Below are 16,052 nucleotides of genomic sequence, written 5' to 3' on the forward strand. Positions count from 1 at the left end.
ATGTTTTCTAAATGGATGATAGTTTAAAGATGTTTCCAAAAAATAAATTGATTATAAAAAAAATGAACTCAAGAAAACTTTTTTTACTCTCTATAATACATATGTTTTTAATTTTTAACTTAGATGGTATCAGAATAGTGCCTGAATCACATTATACTTCAAGAGTCCAAAAATTTTAAAATTCATGGAGCTGATATAGTTTACACATAACAGTAACTTAAGAATAATCAAAGAAAACATTTTACAGATTTAAATACTATAATTAAGTAAAGATTTAAACATCCATTGCTATCACATACACGTTAAGAAATTCTGTATAAGTTCCTATAGAGACTTAAATACATAATTAATATATATTATCAGTTATTTTGCCTCAAGTTGTCCTTTAATATTTACTCATCAGGGAGTGAGCTCTGTGCATGACGCTATCTTTGTGGTTGGACTAGTTCCATAACATACAACAGTATGATGCCCTGAACTTAGTTAACAAGCCCCTGCAGGTGTCCAGGGTTGTGACAGGTGCTGTAGAAGGTTCAGAGAAGTTCCCGGCCTTCAGAGCACCCAATCTAATTAGGGAAACAATAAGCCAAACAGTGCAGGATAGAGTCTGTGGTGATCCCTGTAAGTGCTGACTGTCAAATAACAACACTGCCCTAGACCCTTAGGATAAACAAATACACTGTGGTAGGTACTTGGCAATTGCCTGGACACATTTTTGTCACATCTCGCGTGGCACAGCTACTGACTGACAGTGGGTGAAGTTTGGGACGCTGCTAAACATTACAATACACAGGCCAGCCCCCCACAGCAAACACTTACCTGGCCCCCAGTGCCAATGGTGGCAAGATTAAGACACCTGTGCTAGACCCTTAGGATCAGGGATGAGCAACGCCTTGCCCTCCTAGTATCATGGGGAAGAAACATAAAAAATACAGTGCTGCGCCGGCGGAATTGAGAGAAAGGAAGACTACTGCTGAGCCCTGCTGGCCAAATGTTAGTCCAGAGACCTGAAGCAACCGCATCCCTTTGAAGCACATTAAAAATGCCATTATCGACCAGAATCCCCCACCCCTTCCTGAGTAAAAATCTACATCTTAAGATCCTCGGGTGGCTCCTATGCCTGAGACGTTAATGCTTGAGACGCGACGCTCTGAAGGTTTTCAGAAAAGGCAGGAGTCGGGTTATTCTCCATTGTTTTATGAAGGCCAGAAGAGAAGGAAGCATATTCCAGGTGGTAAGAGGGAATGTTCTGAGATGACGAGGAGGAATGTCTAGCTTTCGGTCCGGCACTAATAACACAGTGTTGACCGCTTCCTGTCCGTCCTCGTGCCACGCGCTTTACATCAAGTGGCTCAGAGAAGCCTCGAGAGGCTATCGGGTAAGGTCATTATACTCATTTTATGGTAAAGGAAACTAAGGTACAGATCAAGGGCCCGCCGACGGAGCTGGGCAGACGGAATCAGTGCTGCGTTTTTACCATCCGACGCCGACCACGACACCTCCGCCCACACGTGAGAGCCGAAGCCGCCGGGCCGCCCCGCTCTCTCGGGGGGTAGCTTGAAAGGCTGTCCCGCAATTGCCGGTCGTCACTTCCGGAGTCGCGCAGCCCAGCGGAAGCCGGAGCAGCTGCTCCCGCCCCTGGCCGGAAGTCGTAGGTGCATTCTAGGAAGCGTTTCTTTTATAGCCCAGCCACTAGCATTACGAAAATATAGCTTAAGTGAAAAGGGATGGGTTTTGAATATTACAGAGCTCTAAACCATTTAGAAGCAGTGTAAATAAAGTTTTGTGCGGCTTTTAGCAGGAATCGGGGTTAGCACGATCTCGGCGGTTCCCCGATGCTAAGAGGACCCTCACTCTCCGGGTCGTGAGCTATAGAAAAGCCGACTCTATGGTCAAGTAAGCATAGAGCGGTTTCTCTCTTCCCCACGTGGTAGGACTGCGCATGAGCAGTAGCCGCTGCCTTGGGAAGATGGCGGAAGACGAGTGAGTATTTGGGGCTTGAATCTGTAAAGAGGATCCTTGAGCATCCGGCGCCAGCCACGGTGTTTATTTCCCGGTCGCGGGAATTAAGGATACTTGCGGACTGGAGGGAGATACTAGAAAAGTCTCCAGATTACAGAGGGTGGGGGTGAAGAGTGAGGAGCCGTAGGGTGCGGGCGGGTGGAGGCGGCCGTTCAAGTTCGGGTTACCTGGAGGGGCGAGGATTGACTTCCAGGCCGCGAGCTGGAGAGTGCCGGAATTGGGTTCACGCAGCCTGACTTAGGTATTCCCGCTACAGATGGGTCTGCACCCGCCCCGACCCTACAGGGTTTTACTAGGATGTCGTCGCTTCTAGTGTTTATAAAAGGCTGTGTCAGTAAAAGCTACATTGACATTACGAAGAACGGTAGCCAAAGGATTCATGGTTTTTTAACGCTTCGGGCCGAGGGAATGTTAAGGGTCCACTTTGAGGACTGGAGTCAGAAATCACAGGTTTCAGGAGCGTCTCGGTTTTTAGGAATTTGAAGACTAATGTTTCCCGAAGCCTAGGAAATGGTTTGGAAATCCATTCAAGTATATCTTAAGTATTGTCTCTGATGTCAATTTTCTGTATCAGGCAAAGAAAAAAGATCCCTTTGGTTCCAGAAAATCTCCTGAAAAAGAGGAAGGCTTATCAGGCCCTCAAAGCCACCGAGGCAAAGCGGGCACTTTTGGAAAAGAAGGAGGTAATGGCGAGGAACCGGGAGGATGGGGTTAGAATTTGTATTTGGTGGTTTTTATCCCGCAGGGATTGAACTAGATTTGGTATTAACCCGCCCCCCCCCAATCGGTTCAGTTGTATGTACCAGGTATATGGTTCATGTCTTCATTTAGCAAATATTTATCAAACACTTTGAGCGGGCAAAATACTGGAGTAGTTTGTTAAGGAAAACGTGTTTTTTTTAATGTACCAATTTTGCTGCTTGCTAAATGTTTTGGGGTAAATACATATTTTGGAGGCAGGGAACAAAACAAACTTATCCTTGTTTTGTACTTTGTGATGCTTAAATGTTAGGTTCCATAAACGCTTGTCCGGAAACAATGGCTAACAGCATGTGAACGAATTTATTTATCAGGGACTTTTCCCAGTATTTCCCACGTTTTCTCAACTACACCTTTCCTTGTGTATCTCACTTTTTCCTTTATATAAAAATAAAGGCATTTGTTTGCTCCCCTGTGCAGAACATAGGGGGAAATAAGCTCTGTTAGTAGTGACTGACCCATTACTGTTGTGGAAGTAAAGGTGACGGGACACAAAATGGTGATGGTGGTCTGCCTCTTTGTAGCGGAGGAAAGGAAAAGATTTCAAGTTTAAGCGACTGGAATGGTTCCTACACGATGCCTGGCGGCAACAACGTGACACAGTGCGCCTCAGACGGCTAGAAGTGAAACCTCATGGTTTGGAAGTGCCAGATGAACATTCCCTGGCCTTTGTTGTACGCATCCAAAGGTAGGTAACTTGCCAGGTTACATGAGGCTGGGGCAAGCCACTAAGGCAAGTAGTGCTAGGGTTTAGGGTTGAGCATAGCACAGGTTTTGTCTTCAAGGTTAAGGAAACTGATCCTAGGCAAACAGACATGAAAATACAGTGTTATGAGAGTCAGGTGCTGGATTGGTGGGGGTGCAGTGTGTGTACTGGTTGAGGATACTCTTCTAAAGCAGGAGCTTGAAGCTGAGGCTTGCAGACATGTAAGGAGTTCTTCACCAATGTTAGGGAAAGGCTGTCCAACATAGATGCAGAAAGTCCTGAAGTGGGGAAATCTTTCTAGGAACTGAACCAAGGTCAAGTGGATGGAGCACAGTCAGTGCTAGGGAGAGTGAATTGAAAAGCTTTTTACACATCTAGTGGTATATTCCTTACCTGTTCCTACCTGCCTATATAACTGCCTCTCCCTATTTCCCCTACCCAATCACCCAAATCAGAAACCTATGGGTTTTAAGTATTTATGAGCCCTGCTTAGTAGCCCTCCTACCACTGCCAATAGTCTCTTTCCTGGACTATCAGATTAGCTTTCTAACTTAGTTTCTTTGCCTCTGGTGTCACACTCTCAGATCTGACCTCTGTACCAAAAAAGAAACCTGTCTTTGTCTTCTTTACTTAACGTTTTCCATAGTTTTTACTGCCCACAGAAGCAAGTCCAGTTTCCTTAGCTAGATGTACATTGCCTTACACCCTCACACAGACACACCACAAATTCAGGGGCCACCCCTTTTCCCATAGCATCTCAAGCATTGCTCCACATTGTGTGGAAATGATCTGATTTTGTAGCTGCCTCCTCCACTGAACTCTGTAAGGCGCTGTCTGTGTGTTCCTCTGGGTGTCCAGTAGTGGCACACATCTCAGAGGTGCTTGCTGGGCTCACAAACAGAATGGAGGCTGACTTCCTCTGCTGTTCATTTCAGGATTAATGGGGTGAGTTTAATGGTACAAAGGACCATTGCAAGGCTTCGCCTGAAGAAGATTTTCAGTGGTGTCTTTGTCAAAGTGACCCCCCAGACCATAAAAATGCTACGTGTAGTGGAACCTTACGTGACCTGGGGGTAAGTATGGCTTTTGTGTTTGTGTGGATCCACATTAGATTGTATTTGACCACATTGAGAATGTTAGGGTGCAGAGGGTACTGTTCTCCAAGGCTCCTGTTTTGTGTTAAAGCATTTTGTTGTGACAAGCAGTGGCCAGCCATAAGAACCTTGGACTGGAGGGTAGGTAGAGCAGGAGACATCAGTGCTGCTGGGAATGTTCCGTGAACAGTACCTTGGCAGGACTTATTCCTCTGTAGGCCACGGCTGAGCAAGATGGGTAGAGAGAAACTAAGTCTTGGATTCTTGAAGGACAACTAGGAGCAGTGCTTGTGTAAGAGTAGTATTCCTTCAAATGTTAAAACCCAGCAGAGCCTTGGATTTGATTTCAAACTCTTGCACCATCCTGAGTAGAGGGTCACCTAAGGCCAAAGTCCTAGACTGTAAGCCAGGACTTATTTTAGTTTTGCCTGGGAAATAAGTTTTTTGCCTGGTAACATTCATATCCATAAATTTCAATTTCTTATTGTGTGGTCAGCCCACTCTGGTTTTTTACCCCTCCTTCACTGTGCATTCCCTAGCATCCTAGCTGCGGTGATTGCAGGACGCAGTGGTGAGGGGAAGAGTAGTTGGGAGAACCTGTCCTTAGCCAGGCCGCAGGACTGAGTGGCAGTGTGCCAGCGGGGAGCTAAGGCTGTACTTCATTCTGCTCACATAGATTTCCAAATCTGAAATCTGTCCGGGAACTCATCTTGAAACGTGGACAAGCCAAGGTCAAGAATAAAATCATCCCTTTGACAGACAACACAGTGATCGAAGAGCACCTGGGTGAGTATTGCATCTTAGGAATCAGTTTGGGCAAAAAGCAAGGACCTTTGGTGTTCCTGGTGTGGGGTCTAGGTTATATTCTTCTTGAGATCCCAGGAATCTTCCAGAGTCCCCAGCTCTGGCATATGAGAGCCTCTCAGTATGTGCTGGCGAAATGTTGAATAAAGGGAACTGCCCTTGTGTTTCTTAGGGAAGTTTGGTGTCATTTGCTTGGAAGACCTCATTCATGAAATCGCCTTTCCCGGGAAGAATTTCCAGGGGATCTCAGAATTCTTGTGCCCTTTCCATCTCTCGGTGGCCCGCCACGCTCCCAAGAATAGAGTAGGCTTCCTCAAGGAGGTGGGTTCACCTGGCTATCGAGGTGACCGCATCAATCAGCTCATCCGGCAGCTGAACTAAACCCAGGTGAGAGGGCTACAAACTGCCCGTGGGCTGACTTTACATGGGCTACACCTTGCCACTTAAAAAATTATTTTTGCATTTACCACTATTTGAAAGGAACTTTGGCCAGGGGGTGGGGGGCTGGTATTTACAAGTCTAGTGGGTGGAGACATGCTTGGAAGGGTGAATGCCTGGTTAGGACATGGGACTGTGTATTCTAAGAGTTACAGGCTGGAAAAGGTTGAGCAATTAAAAAATCTCTGTATTGGTGTGGTTATTGAGCTGGATGTGGGAAGAGAGTAGTATTAACCAGAAAGGATTCGAAGATTAAATAAACTATTTTGTTGAAGGAATCTTAACTCTGAAATTGCTCTTTCTTGTGGTTACTACAGTGCTCTTAGGTGCCAAGTCACAATTAATTTGTATTAACAAAATTGTGTTTTCCTTCCTCCCAGAATATCTGAAAGGACAATCCATTGGAAGCGTGTGTTTTTGTTTTTTGGAATTATCCAGTATCTTGAAAGATTTTTTTTTTCCTGCTATATCTTCAGAAACTGGAGGGGAAGGGTCGGGGACAAGATGATGATGTTCCTAGCAGATACTTCTCACCACAGCCCACTTCCAAAGGAAAAGTCCAGTGTGTTTTCCACATTGGCCACTGCTGCCACCGCTGAAATCAGCAGAGGACTCATGCCATGGAGGAGGGATCCTGCTTCATCACATCTTCTATCCAGGGGTTCAGTATTGATGAATGGGTGCCAAGCGTGAATGCAAGACGTCAGTGGGCCAAGTCCAGAGTCATACTTGAACCTGGGGGTTCCTAAGGCCTTGTTTTAGAAAGAACTTGAAATACATTTTCAAGAGCACAACAGTGCTCAGTTGTCTGTGTTGTGAGCCCATGTTCCAACTTTTCAGTGACAGCTTTGCCAAGCTCTCAGGCTTGGCTGGCTCTAAATGTATCTGGTGGCTTCCTTACCCTAGCTCAGGATTCAAACCTATTCTTGAACCTGTGAGAAGGGAAGGACCATTTCTCCAGGAAAGCATGCATGCACTCCAGTTTTTGCTTGGGAGTTTAGGGCGTTCATGTTCTTAGAGACCCATACACCTTATGTGAGAGAGTCCTGGGCTATCAGGATTGGTTACCCAGGCCCTGGCCTTGCTAATCTGGTTCCGTGTCCCGTGGAAGACCAGAGCTTGCCAAGACAGCTTCTCCCCTTCAAAGCTAATGGGTGTTTCATATTAACATAGTGGTAGAGCCCTAGCTGGCTTGGCTCAGTGGTTAGAGCATTGGCCCATGACTGAAGGTTCTCAGGTTTGATTCTGGTAGAGGGATTGTACTTCGGTTGCAGGCTCCATCCTGGCCCGGTTAGGGCACATGTGGGAGGCAACCAATTGATGTCTCTCTCATCAGTGTTTCTCTCCCACTCTGAAGAGCAATGGAAAAAATATCCAGGAGCATGTACCTCGGCTGCAGGCTTGGCCCCAGTCGGGGTGTGAGCGGGAGGCAACCAGGTGATATGTCTCACATCGATGTTTCTCCCCCTTCCACTCTGAAAAATGGAAAAAATATCCCTGGGTGAGGATAAGAGCACAGTGGTCGAGTGTGAGCCCGTCTTTCACTAGGAGTTACCCACTGCTTATTTTTGCTGTGCTTTAGGATGGAATCTTTTTGTTTCCCTGATGATCAGTCCTCTGCTTTAAGAACCCAAGTCAGGAAAGAACCATTTTCTTGGCTTGGCATGGATGAAATTGGCACTATTTGGTCTTTTAGGCCCTGGGCAAGCTTAGACCCTTCCCTTGCCTATTGTAGACTGCTGGCTGCTCCCGAAATCCTGCTCTCAGTCCTGCTGGTAATGCTGTAATAGACCAACACTGGGGCTCCTGGGACATGACACTTGAAAGGGGTCTGATCCTGCTTGTGTTGACAGTGTCTAGCCCTAAGTAAGTCATCTCTCTATTTTGTCACTCGGTTGCCTCAACCTGCCATCTAGGCAGTTGGCGGGGGGAGGGGTGCCAGGCCCAGGTTGAGACTTGAAAATATGCTTAGCCGTTGTGTTGCCTGGTCCCTTAAGCTCAGCTTTGCTGCAGTTTTGGCTCGTGGGGCCCTCAAACATAGCTGTGAGTTGAGTTAGCAGTATAGCGATGCCTTAAAATGTGCCAGGTTATGAGGTAATTAATTAGGTTGGTTGTCTCAGTAGGTAACCTGCCAAGAATAGATGTTCCTCTTACCCTGTACAGCATTGTGCAATCACAATGATTAAAGTGATTTGCCAAAAAGTCATGGGTATATGCACAACCCAAGGACACGGACAGTGGTGGGGAGGGGGATGGGACAGGGTGGAATGGGTCATTGGGGAGAAAAAGGGACATCTGTAATATTTTTTAAATAAATTTTTTTTAAAATATCATGGGTTAAGAGCCATTGTGTGGAAGCCCAGGATTTATCCCGGATCTGTCAACTAAATAGGGGAGTAATGTTCCCACTCTTGCCTATAAAATGAGGCTAGTGTGGTCTAGCCTGTGTGCCTCACATGGTGGTTAACAGGATTAAGCAAAATAAGTTTTTGACTTAGAATTCTATATAAATAAGAGGTTATGAAAATTACGCATTTCTGTATCGTCAGCTATGGTTTACCAGTAATTCCCTGAACAAGTGGGACTGCCCTTATTTCAGAGTAGGTGCAAGAGCCGCCTGGCCTGTTTAAACACTGCCCCTTGCCAGATGCAGCTGTTCTCAGAGCCAAGGGTTCTGGGGGTGGTTAGATTAGCTATTCTTCAATGCTTTGGGAGTTCACTTGTTCAGTGTATTTTTTCAGTCATTCTGAGGCCAGGTTTGATCATCAAACCTTTTATTAACTACCTGTCTGGAGAATGGCTGTCTAAAGTCAATGCCACTTAGATCCCAAATACACTTCCACAGCCATCAGAATTAAGCCGAAGCAGGAGTTAAACTGAGGTCCTCGGCGTTTCTAAGTTGTCCCCAGGGGGCCTAAGTTGCATTTTTAAAGTGAAAACACATCTATGCATCGCAGATAGTATGAGATTTGTTTCAATTACATTTAAGTGCTTTTTAAAAATTTTAATGAGTATCATGGTACGGAAACCCCGGTGGTGCTCCCAGGAGGCTTAAGTCCCGCTGAGGCAGGTGAGGGCGAAAGCAGAGATGAGGGGCTGGTCAGCAGGGTACTCAGTTTTCAGCCCGAGTTTGTCCGGAACAGTCACGTCCTTCGGGTCGCAGCTGCTAAGGATCTCGAGCCCCAGGAAGACTCAGCCACTGCGTCTGCCGAGCCGTCTGCCGAGCCGCCGGGCTCCTCCAGGAGCTTCCTCTTTCCTCACCGGAGTCCGTGTGTCCGGCCAGGGGCTAGGGCGGCGGGGCGGGGGCCTGGGCCGGGCTCGCGGCCTCCCAGGGCTTGGGCCTCCGCGGCAGCCTGGACGCCGTGGGTTCCCCGTGGGTCGCGGCGATCTGGCGCCTTTCCAGGCCCGGGAGCTCCCGGCCCTGCTGGACCAGCTGCAGGAGCTGCGCCAAGGTCACCGAGGCCGGGGCTGGCTCCGCGGGCGCGGGGGGCGCAGGGGGCGCAGGGGCTCCGCCCGGCGGGTCCATGGCGGGAGCGGAGGGCGCGGCGGCCCCACGGCCGGGGGAGGCAAACGTTTCCGGGAAGTGCGGGCGCAACCACCGTCGGAGGGGCCACAGGCCGTACCAAGCCGCTGGTAGGGGGAGCACTTGAGAACCGCGACCGGCCCTGCAGAGACGCCTGACACACACGCAACAACCCAGCCCCGAGCCTCCAGTGTGCAAGGCCGTGGAGGAGACTGGGAGGACCTGAACGCGCGTGTGGACACGCTGGTGCGCGTACCTCCTTTCAGGCACCCCCGGAATGCACATGTACACGGGGGACACATGCATTGACACATGGCAGGGGGGTCATCTCCGTCCTGGGCTCCACAGCCCCGGGCAGAGAGTGGCAGTGGAGCCATCTCCAGGGGCCTCAGACCTGGGGACGTGGTGCCACCGCGGAGCCTGGCCACTCTTCCCATTTCCCGCCGGCAGGACTCCCTGGTGTCCCCCAAGAGGATGAAGCTGGGCCGGGTGTGCTGCGGTCTCTCCGGCTGCTTGGAAAGCCAGTGCCTATAATTCTCAGGTTTCTAAGTTTATCCAAAGCTAGCCTGATCTGGGAAACACCACCTTAATAATGTAATCAAAGTTTCATTACTATTAACAAGACAGACTAACACCACGTCTGTCCTGATGTGATGTGCTGACGACACTACGAACATGGGCATGCTACCTCTCTTCTGTTGTATTCCTGCCAAAGATGTTCACTCTGAATCTGATCTTGAGGAAATAAACAGACAAACCAAAGTGAGCGTCATCCTGCAAAATGACTGGCCTGGACACTTCATAAATGCTAATGTCATGGGAGATAACTCTGGATCGTCTGGGTGGGCCAAATACCATGGCAAGGGTCCCCAGAAGGAGGAAGGAGGGTCTGAGACAGAAGGAGATGCAGTGAGTAAGCCGGATTCAAGATACATGCTGCCAGCTTTTTGTTGTTGTTAATCCTTACAGAGGATATTTTTTCCCCATCGATTTGATTTTTTAGAGTGGAAGGGAGGGGGAGAGACACAGAGAGAGAGAAACATTCATTGGTTGCCTCCCGCACACAACTGAGGTATGTGCCCTTGTCTGGAGTGGAACCTGAGACCCTTGGGGGAGGCGACGCTCTAACCACTGAGCGAAACAGCCAGAGTGATGCTGCCAGCTTTGAAAATGGAGGCAGGAGCCACGAACCCAGGAATACAAGAGGCCTCTGGCAGCTGGGAAAGGCAAGGAAACAGAAGGATGCAGCCCTGCCACAACTTGATTCTAGCCCAGTGAAACCGTTTCAGACTTCTGACCTCCATATTGTGAGATTACAAATTTGTGTTGTTTTAAATTTTTTTTAAAATATATCTTTATTGATTTCAGAGAAAGGAAAGGAGAGGGAGAGAGAGAGATAGAAACATCAATGATGAGAGAGTGATTGATCAAGCCCGCAACCCGGGCCTGTGCCCTGACTGGGAATCAAACCCTGATCGCCTGGATCCTAGGTCAACACTCAACCGCTGAGCCACGCCCGGCCGGGCTAAATTTTTTTTGAATGTCATACAAAAGAAAGAAAAAGAAAAGACTGAGGCCCTACCCAGTTTTGCTCAATGGTAAGAGCATCAGCCGGAGGACTAAGGGGTCCCAGGTTCAGTTTTGGCCAAGGGCACCTACCTGGGTTGCAGGCTCTATCCTGGCCCCTGTCCAGGCACATGCGGGAGGCAACCAATCTGTGTGTCTCTTTCACATCAATGTTTCTCTCTCTCTCTCTCTCTCCCCCCCTCCCCCTTCCACTCTCTCTGAAAAGCAATGGAAAAAATATCCTCAGGTGATGATTTTAAAAAGTAATTTTAAAAAAGGCTGAGGAGATATGAAAAATGCCAAGTGTGATCCTGGATTGGATCCAAGGTGGGGGGAAAGTCAGTCATAAAGGACACTTTACCCGTGGGAAAATTTGAATATTATCTCTATATTAGATGATAGTGTTACAGTGGCCCCCTTATCTTCAGGGCATACATTCCAAGACCTTTGGTGGATGCCTGAAACCATGGATAGTACTGAGCCCTATATATGCTGTTTTATCCCAGAGATACATACATACCTATGATAAAGTTTAATTTGTAAATTAGTCACAGTAAGAGATGAACAATAATAAAATAATAATAAAATAGAACAATTATCACAACATACTGTAATAAGAGTTATGTTAATGTGGCCTCCCTCCATCTGATAGCCCGTCTGTCACCTGAGATGGCTACTGAGTGACTAACAGGCAGGTAGCAGACACAGTGCGGATACACTGGAAAAGGGATGGTTCACATCCTGGGTGGGATGGCGCAAGACAACTCGAGGTTTTATCACAGCTACGGCTGATGATTTAAAACTTGTGAATTGTTTATTTCTGAAATTTTTCATTTAATATTTTCAAACCATGGTTGGCATTTCCAGTAACTGAAACCACAGAAAACAAAGAAAGGGGGACTACTGTATATTGATGCTAAATTTCTTGAGTGCAATAATTGTGCTTTGGTTATGTGGGAGAATGACCTTGTTCATATGAGATACATGCTGAAGTATTTAGGGGTGAACTGTCATGATGAGAGAGAGAGAGAGAGAGAGGGAGGGGGGAGGGAGAGAGAGAGAGAAGTAAAATTGCTAAGAATTGGTGAATCTAAATGGTTTGAAACTTGTCTAAATAAAAAGCTGGATGGGGAGGGACTTCAGAACTTGAGAAGCCAGTCTGGAGAAAACTGACCACACTAAGTGTTGAATAATAAAAAATTTGGCTGGCTTTTGTCCCTCATTTCTGGGAGGGAGGCTAAATCCTTGGAATTTCCCAAGTATTAGGAATGACATTTATGGTGGGTCAGGACTGAGTTTCAGGACTGAGGCTGACCGTGCCAGGAAAACCAACCATGTGATCAGAGGGTTGGGGCTTTGAGCCCTGTGAGGTTTAGGGAGAAGAGGGAGCCTGGAGTTTGAGTTCAATCGCCAGCCAATAATTTAATCAACGGCACCTATGTCATGAAACCCCAATAAAAACTCTGGACACAAAACTCAGTAGAGCTTTCTAATTGGTGAACACACTGAGGTGTCAGGAAGGTGACATATCCTGATTCCATGAGGGGAGGCACAGAAGCTGTGAGTTCAGGACCCTCCCAGACCTTGCCCTACGTGCCTCTTCCTTTGGCTGGTCCTGCTGATTTATGTCCTCTCTAGTAAAATTAATCATAAGAATGGCACTTTCCTGAGTTCTCTGAGTTGTTCTAGTGAATTATTGAACCTGAAGGGCGTTGTGGGAATCCCCAAAATTTTTACTTAGTCAGTTAGAAGTGCTTGTGGCCTTGGGACCCTTCTGAACTTGAAGTTGGCATCTGAAGTAAGAGCAGTCTTGTTGGGGACCATGCCCTTTAATATGTGGGGTCTGTTCTAACTCTAGGTGGTTGGCAATAGAATTCAGTTGCAGTACACCAGCTGGGTTTGGGGGGTTTTTTGGCGTGTTTTTAAAAATATATCTTTATTGATTTCAGAGAGAGAAAGGGAGAGGGAGAGAGAGAGAGACAGAAACATCAATGATGAGAGAGTCTTCATTGATCGGCTGCCTCCTGCACGCCCCCGACTGGGATCGAGCCCACAACCCGGGCATGTGCCCTGATCGGGAATCGAACCGTGATCTCCTGGATCCTAGGGCAACGCTCAACCCCTGAGCCACGCCCGGCCAGGCCAGTTGGGGTTTTTAACAGAACTCTGAATGAAGAACTCATCCTTCTCTCTGTGGCCTGTGCCAGTTTCCCGGACAATCTCCTGTAGTTCTTGCCCTAAGTCTTCCCTCCAGCTCACCAGGTTCACTTTCTTTCTCAGATGTTCCTGACCCGTTCTTCTCCCAGCATCCTAGCTGGAGGGGGCGGGGATCTGGTGTTCTGTGCCACCACTGTCTTCTTTCCTACCAGCCAAGTACAAGATGAAAACATTTCTGAGTTCAGGACCAACCTTGGAGACTGATGGTTGCCAGAGGGGAGGGGGTTGGGGGACTGGGTGAAAAAAGTGAAGGGATTAATTACAAATTAGTGGCCCTGGCTGGCTCGCTCAGTTGGTTAGAGTGTCATCCTTATATGCCAAGGTTGCAGGTTCTACCCCTGGTCAGGGCACTTACAAGAATCAACCAATGAATGCGTAAGTAAGTGGGACAACAGATCGATGCCTCTCTCTCTTACTCTCCCTTCTCTCTCTAAAATAAATAAATACATAAATAAATAAAGTACAAAGTGATACTTAGAAAGTAGTCATGGGGGCCTAATGTACAGCATAAGGAATATAGTCAATAATATTGTAATAACTATGTATGGTGCCAGGTGGGTACTAGAAATATTGGGGGAACACTTTGTAAAGTATATGATTGTCTAATCACCATTCTGTACACCTGAAACTAATACAAAATAATATTGAATGTAAACTGTAATTGAAAAATAAAATTTAAAAACGAAACAAAAAAACAACCTTGGGTGTCCTCCCAGGCACAATAAGGACCCAGTTGTCTCAGAATTAGGGAGAGTGATGACTGTGTGTTTGGGACGTAGGGAGTTTCCTGGCATCATTTTTTATTTTCTCACATTCTTTTTTAAAAAATATGTTTTTATTTATTTCAGAGAGAGGAAGGGAGAGAGAGAAACATCAATGATAAGACAGAATCATTGATCGGCTGCCTCCTGGACGCCCCCTGGGGGGATTGAGCCTGCACCCCGGGCATGTACCCTGACCAGGAATTGAACTGTGACCTCCAGGTTCATGGGTCAACATTCAACCACTGAGCCACACCAGCCAAGCTTCTCTCACATTCTTCCATCTTATCCTCAGCACAACTTCACATGGGCAGGAAGAGCCTAGGGATTAGGGATGGTCAGAAGGGACCTCGAACACCACTGAGCTCAACCTTCTTATACACAGAGCAGCAAACCAAGCCCACGAAAGGGAGTAACAGCTGGCGCTGGAACCTGGGCCAGGACTGAACCCGGGGCCCTTCAGTCCACGGGCTGAAGCTCTGATCGCTGAGCCAAGCCAGCTAGGGCTCATCCATGGTTTTTAAGTCTTATCTCAGCAGGAAATGCCCTTCCCTCTCCCTCGCTCGTTGACATCCAATTCATCCTTCAAAGTCTTCCCTTCAGTGGCTCTGCCCCTCCGTGCTGCCATCAGAATCCACTGATCCTTTCTCTGCACTCCCTCGACCCCCGCCCACCTCACCGTCCGCACATTGTGTCTGGATGGGACCCATCAGACAGCGAGCCTTGCTCAGCCGGTATCCCTGTGCGCTAGGCTAGAGCCTGTAGGGCCTAGTGGCGCTCAGCAAATGTTAGCTAAGTGACTGAATGACTGTATTGTTATCAGCTTAAGCGGGAAAGACTGAATTCAACTCCATGCCAGCACCGATTTGGAGCCCCCCTAGACTGTGCGCAGTGCCAAATGCTTGGGCACAGATCCCTGTCCTCAAAGAGCTCACAGCCAGTCCAGGGAAACCGTCACAGAAGTAAGTTATGATGATAATTATGACATAGATAATCATAGATAAGTCATAAAATTTATTATATAAATAAGATAGTGTGGCACTTGGTGTGGTTATGTGCCAACTGAAATAAGCAGCTTATACATTATACTGATTTTTATTTTATTTTATTTCATTTTTATTATTTTTTACACTGTACAGCCCCCATCAGTGCTCACAGCCCACAGGGAAGGAGGCTGGGCAATGGTTCGAGGCTGCAGTTTACTCTGGGTACACTATGAGAGGCTCACAGAGAAGGGCCCACCAGAGACCCATTACCATGTTCTATACTGGGGGTTTTTTTTGTATTTTTAAAAAAATATATCCTTATTGATTTGAGAGAGGAAAGGAGAGAGAGAGATAGAAACACCAATGATGAGAGAGTCATTGATCGGCTGCCTCCTGCAAGACCAGGGATCGAGCCCGCAACCTGAGCGCTTACCCTGACCGGGAATCGAACCCTGATCGCCTGAATCCTAGGTCGATGCTCGACCACTGAGCCACACCCGGCCGGGTTCTGTACTGGTTCTGAAATGTATTTGATCTTAGCGCACACATGTGTGAACTGCTCCCGTGGTCAACCTGCAGCCTGGAGGGCTGGCCCAAGACTGACTCTGGAGCCCAGGTCCTAATCCCACCTGTGGCGCTTATGAGCTGGGGGACTCCGGAGTGAGTTATTTCCCTTATCTACACTCAACTTCTTGCCTGTAAAACGAGGGTGGTGAGTGCCCACCTCTCAGGATTGTCCAACAGATTAAATGGGAAAAGAAGCGCTGCCCATAAGGCAGTTCTTACTACTCTTATCAGATGCATGGGCCCTTCCAGGTCCTCTCTCTACCCTTGTCCACCAGCCTCCTGGACAGTGACATCTACAGACACCTTCAATAGGCTCCCTTACCCTTTGGACAGCGGGAGGCCCAGCAGCTCCCTCCCTACAGAATCACCGCTGGCTGCAGGGTCCTCCTCACAGCTCCCTGCCAGGGCCCCCTCCCCTCGCTCCCCAGGCCTGGCCTGCTACAGGCCCCAGCTACGGCATGTCCCTTGGGATTTCCCTTCATGCTGCCACACTTCTGGAAATAGCCCTTCTCTGAAATTCTCCAATTACCCAATATAAGTGTGCCCCCTATTGCCTGCCTGTGCTCACCAATACAGAAATTGGTTCCAGGAGCAGCCTCATGCAGGACA

The 16,052-nt window shown here is 47.7% G+C and overlaps 1 protein-coding gene and 1 pseudogene across 1 annotated transcript; one reads left to right on the forward strand and one right to left on the reverse strand.

The window, feature by feature from the left end:
- The first annotated feature begins 1,721 nt into the window (after positions 1-1,721).
- Positions 1,722-6,260, forward strand: RPL7L1 (ribosomal protein L7 like 1). The gene is made up of 7 exons (XM_016212857.2): positions 1,722-1,983; positions 2,597-2,705; positions 3,306-3,469; positions 4,423-4,560; positions 5,258-5,367; positions 5,558-5,772; positions 6,204-6,260. The coding sequence occupies exons 1-6, from the start codon at positions 1,943-1,945 to the stop codon at positions 5,764-5,766; spliced, it is 771 nt and encodes a 256-aa protein (XP_016068343.2). The 5' UTR covers positions 1,722-1,942; the 3' UTR covers positions 5,767-5,772; positions 6,204-6,260.
- Positions 6,261-15,019: 8,759 nt separating this feature from the next.
- On the reverse strand, positions 15,020-15,147 carry LOC148093050 (small nucleolar RNA SNORA42/SNORA80 family; annotated as a pseudogene).
- Between the last annotated feature and the right edge of the window lie 905 nt (positions 15,148-16,052).

This window comes from Miniopterus natalensis, chromosome 5 (genome assembly GCF_054644295.1).
Source record: "Miniopterus natalensis isolate mMinNat1 chromosome 5, mMinNat1.hap1, whole genome shotgun sequence".
In the NCBI taxonomy this organism is placed as follows: Eukaryota; Metazoa; Chordata; class Mammalia; order Chiroptera; family Miniopteridae; genus Miniopterus; species Miniopterus natalensis.